This window comes from Dipodomys spectabilis, unplaced genomic scaffold (assembly GCF_019054845.1).
Source record: "Dipodomys spectabilis isolate Male_0828 unplaced genomic scaffold, ASM1905484v1 ptg000125l, whole genome shotgun sequence".
Lineage (NCBI taxonomy): Eukaryota > Metazoa > Chordata > Mammalia > Rodentia > Heteromyidae > Dipodomys > Dipodomys spectabilis.
This window is the reverse complement of record NW_024870802.1, coordinates 10,701,873-10,710,772: the sequence shown is the minus strand read 5'-3', so window position 1 is coordinate 10,710,772 and position 8,900 is coordinate 10,701,873. Positions and strand designations below refer to the sequence as shown.

The 8,900-nt window shown below is 44.5% G+C and overlaps 1 protein-coding gene across 1 annotated transcript; it reads left to right on the top strand.

Moving 5' to 3' along the window:
* Positions 1-952: 952 nt before the first annotated feature.
* Positions 953-8,600, top strand: Borcs7 (BLOC-1 related complex subunit 7). The gene is made up of 6 exons (XM_042689386.1): positions 953-1,133; positions 5,058-5,120; positions 5,216-5,259; positions 6,398-6,418; positions 7,352-7,419; positions 8,101-8,600. Exons 1-5 carry the CDS (start codon positions 996-998, stop codon positions 7,401-7,403), a joined length of 318 nt encoding a protein of 105 aa, XP_042545320.1. The 5' UTR covers positions 953-995; the 3' UTR covers positions 7,404-7,419; positions 8,101-8,600.
* The last annotated feature ends 300 nt before the right edge of the window (positions 8,601-8,900 follow it).

Genomic DNA, 8,900 nt, shown 5'->3' with positions numbered 1-8,900 from the left:
AGTGTCTGGTGAAGAACTTGCCTCTGCCCCCTTGGCCTATTCTATGTATCCAAAGATAGAACATGAAGGATTGACCTCCACCCTGTTGTGCCAGGTGCATACAGATGTCAGGCAACTCACCAAAGATATGAGCAGACTGCCTAGACCCCTTGAAACCCCATTCTTGAGGCCTCCCCCCTCCTCTGGTTTGGTGGCTTTTTTTTTTTTTTTGCCAGTCCTGGGACTTGAACTCAGGGCCTGAGCACTGTCACTAAGCTTTTTTCTCAAGGCAAGTACTCTACCACTTGAACCACAGCGCCACTGGGAGCTTTTTGTTTATGTGGTACTGAGGAATTGAGCCCAGGGCTTCATCCATGCTAGGCAAGCACTTACCACTAAGCCACATTCCCAGCCCAGTGAACCCAGCTCTTTACACAACCTTCATACCGGCAGGAAGTCCTAGCTTGTTGAAATCAAGTCGGGGCTGTACCTTCTTTCCCCTCCACTTTCCTAACATGTGGTATTTATTTCACGCTTGTAAAAATCGAACTGAACGATCTTAGGTCATCCTCAGAACGCTTTGTAGACTATAATACTATTACTACAGTACTGGGGACCTAACCCAGGGCTCCAACCATGGTAGCAAGGGCTCTACCACTGGTACCTCCAGACTCTGAAATGACTTGTTTTACTGATCAGTGTAAGACGACAGGTTAAGTAATTTGCAGCCACACATTTGCTAAATAATCGAAAGGGGAATGTAAGGTAGCCCTTCTTATTTTATGCTATACACATGCTGAAAACTATCCTTTTCCCATCTAGGAACGTTTCTCTTGTCTTCCTCAGGATGTCAACTGAGCATTTTAAATGAATTTAGTAACTTTTGCTCTGCGCATGCACCCATTCTTTCCTCCTGGGTCACAAAAGAGACGCTATCTCGGAGCCCTTTGCTTTGCATCTCTTTTGGCCCTAGCGATGCGCCGTCGTCGGTGCGGAGGCATTTGGTAGGTGAGACGATGGCGACTGGAGCGCAGGATTCGCAAGCCCGCTTTGGTCAGTCAGTGAAGGGGCTTCTCACGGAGAAGGTGAATACCTGTGGTACGGACGTGATCGCGCTCACCAAGCAGGTGCTGAAGGGTTCCCGGAGCTCTGAGGTGAGCGGGAAGTGGCCTCGCTCGGCCTAGTCTTTGCGGTCTTTCGGCGGTGGGAACGGGGCGCGTTGCATTCTGGGGAGTGTAGGCCTGGAGCGGTGCTTCGCGCGTGGTGCGTTCTGGGGAATGTAGTCTTTGGTTAGGATTGGTGATAGGGTGGGAATCGGACTTCTAAACAATTATTTGTTTTGGGGGTGTTATTTCTAGTGATTTTTTTGGGGGGTGCTTATATCAGGTTTATGAGGGAGGCATCTCCAGACACTACAGCGGTTCTACCCCTGCATCATTCACTCCCTGCACCCTTCCCCCTAAGAATTCACATCCCCAACAGGTTTCCTTGTTTTTTGTGACAGGGCCCCGGCACTGTCCCTGAGCTTTTTGTGCTCAAGGCTTATTGCTCTACCAATTTGAGCCCCAGCTCCACTTCTGTATGGAGGTGGTTGAGATAAGGTTTTTCCTGCCCGGGCTGATTTTGTTTGTATTTTTATTTATCATTATTTTTATTTATTTTTTCTCTGGCTGCCCCTCAGCTCTTCAGCTCAAGGCTAGTGCTCTACCACTTGAGCCACTGTGCCACTTCCGGTTTTCTGGTGGTTAACTGGACATAAAGGACTTTCCTGCACGGGCTGACTTTGAACTGCGACCTTCAGATCTCAGCCTCCTGAGTAGCTACGATTATAGGCGTGAGCTACTAACGCCTGACAATTTTTTTTTTTTTTTAAATCAGTCGTAGGGCTTGAACTCAGGGCCTGGGTACTGTCCTTGAGCTTTTTTTTTTTTTTGGGTCCGGTCGTGGGGCCTGAACTCTGGGCCTGGGCACTGTCCCTCAGCTCTTCAGCTCAAGGCTAGCACTCTACCACTTGAGCCACAGCGCCACTTCCGGCTTTTTTTTCTTTTTGCTTATGTGGTGCTGAGGAATCGAACCCAGGGCCTCATGCATGCAAAGCAAGCACTCCACCATTGAGCCACCCTCCCAGCCCCTCCTTGAGCTCTTTTTGCTCAAGGTTAGTGCTCTACCATTTTGAGCCACATCTCCACTATTGTTTTGTGTGTGTGGGGGGGTGTTTTTTTGTTTGTAGGTTGTGGGGCCTGAACTCTGGACCTGGGCGCTGTCTCTCAGGTTGTGGGGCCTGAACTCTGGGCCTGGGCACTGTCTCTCAGCTCTTCAGCTCAAAGCTAGAGCTCTACCACTTGAGCCACAGCGCCCCTTCTGGCTTTTTCTGTTTATGTGGTGCTAAGGAATAGAACCCTGGGCCTCATGCATACAAGGCAAACACTCTACCCCTAAGTCATCTTCCCAGCCCCTCCACTACTGGTTTTATGGTGGTTAATTGCCTCACAGACTTTCCTGTTCTGCTTTGGAACCACAATCCTCAGATCTCAGCCTCCTGAGCAACTAAGAGTACAGTTGTGAGCCATCAGCTGCTAACTGTATCTACTGTTTTAAAAAGAAGCTCAGGAGCACAGAAAGAGAGGGAGAAAGGGTTAACAAATGCAACCATGCTATTCAGTATAGACTATGTAGAAAATGACCTTTGTAACTTGTGGGTTGGGATGGAAGAGGGAAACTAGGGGGGAAACAAAAGAAATATACTTGCCTGGCACTGGTGGCTCATGGCTGTAATCCTAGCCACTAGGTTCCTGAGATCTGAGGATCGAGGTTCAGAATCAGTGCAAGTAGGAAAGTCTGTAAGACTTATCTCCAACTAACTACCAGAAAACTGGAAGTGGCACTGTGGCTCAAAGGGGTAGAGTGCTCACCTGGAGCTAAAGAGCTGAGGGATAGCGACAGGGACAGAGTTCAAGACCCACTACTGACAAAATAAATAACTATATAAAAAATGTACTCATGGGCTGGGGCTTAGTGGTAGAGTGTTTGCCTTGCATGCATGAGGTCCTGGGTTCGATTCCTCAGCACCACATAAGCAGAAAAAAAGCTGTAAGTGGTGTGGCTCAATTGGTAGGGCGCTAGCCTTAAGCAGAAGAGCTGAGGGACAGCGCCCAGTCTGAGAGTTCAGGCCCCATGACTGTCAAAAAAATAAACAAAATAAAAATTAAAAATTATATAAATAAAAATGTACTCATTACCTAACTTATAGAATGGTAACACTCCTGTAAAATCCCTTAATAATAACAACAAAATTATATTAAAAATTAAAAAGAAAAAATAATAAAGGACTCATAATTAGGCCAGCAAAATAAATAAGTAAAGCAAGGGCAAGACAAACCAAAAATGAGTAAAAATCACTACGTATGAGTGATAGAGAACCGGGAGAAGAAGGGGCAAGGTGGAGGGCCTTTTTATTTTTGGCCACTCAGTCCTGGGGCTTGAACTCTGGGCCTGGGCACTGCCCCTAAGCCTCTTTTGCTCAAGGTTAGCACTCTACTACTTGAGCCACAGAGCTACTTCTGGCTTTTTCTGTGTATGAGTTATTGAGGTATCGAACCCAGGGCTTAATGCATGCTAGGCAAGTATTCTACCATTAAACCATGTTCTCAGCCCATGGAGGGTCTCTAGAAGTACAGGGGCTGGAAAGGTGGCTTAGTGGTAGAGTGATTACCTAGCACGGCATGAAGCCCTGGGTTTGATTCCTCAGTACCACATAAACAGAAAAAGCTGGAAATAGTACTATGACTTATGCGGTAGAGTGCTAGCCTTCAGGAAAAGAAGCTCAGACACAGTACCCAGGCCCCGAGTTCAAGCCCTAGGACTGGCAAAAAATAAAAAGAAGTACATAAAGTTTTACTAAATTTAAAACTTTAATGGGAAAATAGCTGCCTGGGGGAAGGAACCTTGGAAAGTCCATGATACTGATGTTCCTGGTTAACTCTTGAAGTTGTTCCTTTTCATGGAATCTTCTAGCTCAGGGGAACAGGGAGAGATTGGTAGCACGCACGTCTCATGCTTGATAAGGCTAGATTTAAGGTAAATCTTGGATTGGTCACTTGCACGTCACATCCTTGATAAGGCTATATTTAAGGTAAGTCTGGAGCAGGGTGCAGCCAGAGGCCAGGAACTTCACCTAATCTCAGCTTGCCTTGCCTTGACCTCAGGCCACCTTGTTGACTTCAACATCTGCTTTTTTCTCTGTTGGAATTCGTGGAAATCTCCTTTTCTCTTCCCTATCCCCATTTGGCTATCTTCATCTTTCTATGCCTTTTTCCTTCTATTGTTTTTTTTCTTTCCCTCCCTCCCTCTCTTCCTTTTCTCTCTCCTTTCTCTTTTCTTTGTTTCTTTCTCTCCCCACCACTGCCTCTGTGATGCTGGGATGGAACCCAGGTTGGTTTTTTTTTTTGGGGGGGGGGGTGTCCAGTCCTGGGGCCTGAACTCTGGGCCTGGGCACTGTCCCTGAACTCTTCAGTTCAAGGAGAGCACCCTACCACTTGAGCCACAGTACCACTTCCAGTTTTCTGGTGGTTAATTGGAAATAAGAGTCTCACAGACTTTCCTGCCTGGGCTGGCTTTGAACCACAATTCTCAAATCTCAGCCTCCTGAGTAGCTAGGATTACAGGTATGAGCCACTGACACCTGGCTCATTTTATTTCTAAATAGCTATTTTCCCTCTGTACTTTCCAGTCCACTGCCAACTTCTGTGCTCTCACTTCCCTTGAACCGTCTCCAATCTGCCTTTGAAGAATCAGAAGTGAGGAATCATGACTCCTCTCAGTACTGGATGAGGAAATCATGCCCAGGCTGCAGCAGTTAGGAGCACTTGATTACTCAGGTCATGGACCCAAGTAGGCCCATGCCAAAACTGCCATAGTGCCAGTGACATTCTTTACCTGAACTAATGAAGAATCAGCCTCCATTATATTTGAGTGTGTGTAAGGTTGTCTGGAGCAGGGAGGGTAGTGATAGAATGGCTGCAGAGACAAGATTGCAGTTCGGGAATCATGATCTTCACCATCTGATTTTTGTCTTTCAGCTGCTAGGTCAGGCAGCCCGAAACATGGTGCTACAGGAAGATGCCATCCTGCACTCAGAAGATGTGAGAAACTATTTTTATTTTAAAAGATTTGGGGGTTATAACCATACTTTGTATGGCTACAGGGGAGTGGAATGTTGTGTTTCTGTCTTGTGCAGAGTTTAAGGAAGATGGCAATTATAACCACACATCTTCAGTACCAGTGAGTATGCCCTCTCCAGCAATGGGCTTGTCGCAAAGTCATTGTCCCCAGCCCTTGTGCATTACTTTCATGCTTCCCACATTTTCCATAGGGGTCCTTGGGAGACAGGGGTGGGAGCAAAGGTAGACCTGGAGATGTATGCCTCCTACCCCAGAAGTTGGGGTTGCAGATCAGATCAGAGGCAGGGTCCATCTTTTGTGACCCTCTCTGTGTTAGTCTGAAAGCCCTTGCCCTGCTATCTTGTGATTGGCATCTGGAGGTTCTTACTTAGTACTTGCCAGCTGTCTGGGCCTTAGTGGTGATGGTAACCCATTTTTACATTTTTCTGTGTAGCATAGCACTAGCCACATGTAAGCCATCAGGAGATTTGGAACTATAGAGATAGCTTTGTTAAAATTGTGAATTCAATTTTTAATTTTTTTTCATCTAATTTTGAAAAAAATGTTAATTTGCTTTTGTTTTATTTTAAAATATTTTATGTAGTTAAGGTTATATACTTATAATTTATTTTATAGTGTAAGTGTATGATTGGGAATTTAAGTCTTGATTGATTTTTTTTTTTTATTTTTTTGTCCAGTCCTGGGGCTTGAACTCAAGGCCTGGGCACTGTCCCTGAGCTCCTTTTGCTCAAGGCTAGCATTCTACCACTTGAGCCACAGCACCACTTCCAGCCTTTTCTGTTTTTGTGGTACTGAGGAATCGAACCCAGGGCTTCATGCATGCTAGGCAAGTATGCTATCACTAAGCCACATTCCCCTGTGCTCACACTAAATTGAAGCCTTGCATGGAGTTTATTGCCTCTGCAAGTTCAGAAGCCATCTTTTTAGCAGCTCTGCACTCAGCTAGACTCAATAGCGCAATCCTAGGACAGAAATGTAGAATGTGACAAGCCAGAAATAACGTCTGCTAGTTCACTGGGTTTCTTTTTTTTTTTTCAAGTAAGGGGAAGGTTTATTCATCATTCCGGCTGGCACCAGGCCATCTTGGCCCTCCACACGGTGGGGAAAGGCCTGGGAAAGAGAGCTGGGAGAGCTGGGAAAGAGAGAGAAAAGAGCTAGGAAAGAGTGGAGAGAGTGGAGAGAGAGCCGAGAGCACTGGGTTTCTTATGTATGTTTTTCTCTTTCCTTTTTGGACTTAGGCAAGAAGCTATTCAGAAGAAGTAAGTAATCCCCAAAGGTAGGGTTGTGGGACTCAACTGAAGCAGCCTGAGGGAAATTGCACTGCTGCACCAGGATCAGTGCAGAACTCCTATCAACCCACACCATTTTACATTATCATCTCATAGGATTTAAAGAACATATTGTATTTCAAAGGCATACAGTAAGCTGATTCGCTGCCAGTAAGGTTTCTAAGTGTTACAGGATGAACAGGCCAACCTTAAGGAATAGAAAACCTTATACATCCCTTATATTTTTTAAATAGAGTAAAAGTGCTAGAAGTCATAAATCCACTTTTGTTTTTGGTGGGTTGTAGTTCTTGAACTCTGGGCCTGGGCCCTGTCCCTGAGCTCTTCAGCTCAAGACTAGTGCTACCACTTGAGTCACAGCACCACTTCTATTTTTCTGGTATTTAATTAGAGATGAGTCTCATAGACCTTCCTGCCCAAGCTGGCTTTGAACCCCGATCAGATCTCAGCCTCCTGAGTAGCTAGGATTACAGGTGTGAGCCACCAGCACCTGGCATAAATCCACTTTTTCCTGTTTTCTTTTTTGGTCGGTTGTGGGGTATAAATCCACTTTTTAAGTGATGGATTACACTTTTCCCTTGCTGTATTACTTACATTACCAATTAGCTTTGAAAAACCTTTGTTTGTAGTAAAGGCTTTTTTCCTCTACTTTAAGATGAGGTCTTACTGTGTTGCCCAGGCTGGCCTCAAGTGATGCTCCTACCTTAGAGCTTGCCAAGTAGCTGGGACTACAGGCATGTGCTGTTATCCCCAATTCTTAGTTTAAATACTTCTAGATACAAAATGGGCCTGATAGAAATCATTATTTATCTGTGACTATATTTATGCATTAATGGATAAATAGATTGTACAAAGAAATGTTTGTTGCTCATTTCAGAGAAACACTTTCTCTATTCTGATTTCTAGTGTTGGACAGTCATCAGATCTACAGGACCAGCTAAATCACCTGCTGAAATAGAATGGCATATAAGAGGGTAATAGCACTTTGCCTGGTGCTGAAGAGAGAATATCTTATATACTATAGGCTTTGGGTTTGAGTTTCCATTTTCATCTCCAAAAGTTAAGTAAGAAAAAAAATTGTACAGTTTTTTCCTGAAAAGAAGCTAGGTGGGTAAATTTTGAAAGCACTTCTTAAAATGAAGTAACTATGTTCTTATTGAGATTTTTGTTTTAGTTCATTTTGATAAATATTATTTTATATAACCAAATGCCCACAGGCATTGCACTTTTGTGTTCCTCCCCTAAAAATATCCTCCTTTGATCTCACTGTATGTGAATGCCTACAGTCCTGTATAATTTATCTTGTCCCAGTGTACTTTAGATCTAGTGTCTGCATGTGAGAGAAAACAAGCAGAATGGCCAGGTGCTGGTGGCTCCTGCCTATAATCCTAGCTACTCAGGAGGCTGAGATCTGAGGATCATAGTTCATAGCCAGCCCAGAAAACCAGAAGTGGTGCCATAGCTCAAGTGGTAGAGCTCTCACCTTGAGCTGAAAAGCTCAGGACAGCACCAGGTCCAGAGTTCAAGCCCCATGACTGACAAAACACACACACACACACATACACACACACACATATGCACACACACACACACACATACACACACACAGCTGGGCACTGATGGGTAATACCTGTTGCTTCTTTTCTTCATTATAGCAAATTTCTACTTGAAAATCAGGCAAAAAGTATGATATCTGGCCAGCTGCAGCTTCTTGCCTTGACCTGCATTCCTAGGGTTCCTTTCTTGTTGTGACTTTTGATTAGGTGACCTTTTTTCATTTTGTAATTTTGCTTAATTATCAGCAGGTTTACTTATGATATTACTAAATGTGAAGGGAGTTGAATTCCAATGAATGCCTATATTGGAGGATTGTACCATGATGAAGACTTTAATGTATGGACATGTTTACCTGTGTTTATCAGGTTCCTCTTGTTAAATAACATTGTCATTATCAGACAAGAACTTGTGCTGTTTTTCCTTATGGGGCTAGAAGTGGAACCCAGCCCCTCGTGCAAAATAGGCAAATATTGTACCAGTGAGTTATGTCCCCAGTTCTTGACATTTCCATTATCCAACCTGAATCTCTACTTTGAACTTAAAATAGAACTTTAAATAGTTCTTCATTTACTAAGAAATTGAGAAAAAGTTTATGTTTAAGCAGAGCGTAGTGGCTCACCCCTGTAATCCTAGCTACTCAGGAGGCTGAGGTCTGAGGATCACGGTTCAAAGCCAGTCCCGGCAGGAAAGTCCATGAGACTCTTAGCTCCGAAACTACCAGAAAACCAGAAGTGGCGCTGTGGCTCAAGTGGTAGAGGAGTGCTAGCCTTGAGCTGAAGCACTCAGGGACTATGCCCAGGCTGAGTTCAAGCCCTATGACTGACAAAGAAAAAAAAAAGGTTTATGTTTTTAAAAAAGTATGAAAGCCAGGCTCTGGTGGCTCACGCCTGTAATCCTA

Coding starts and splice junctions, on each gene's coding strand:
- Borcs7 (XM_042689386.1), top strand. CDS start 996: ATGGCGACTGGAGCGCAGGATTCGCAAGCCCGCTTTGGTCAGTCAGTG. Junction 1,134..5,057: donor AGGGTTCCCGGAGCTCTGAG/GTGAGCGGGAAG, acceptor TTTGTCTTTCAG/CTGCTAGGTCAGGCAGCCCG. Junction 6,419..7,351: donor CAAGAAGCTATTCAGAAGAA/GTAAGTAATCCC, acceptor TCTGATTTCTAG/TGTTGGACAGTCATCAGATC.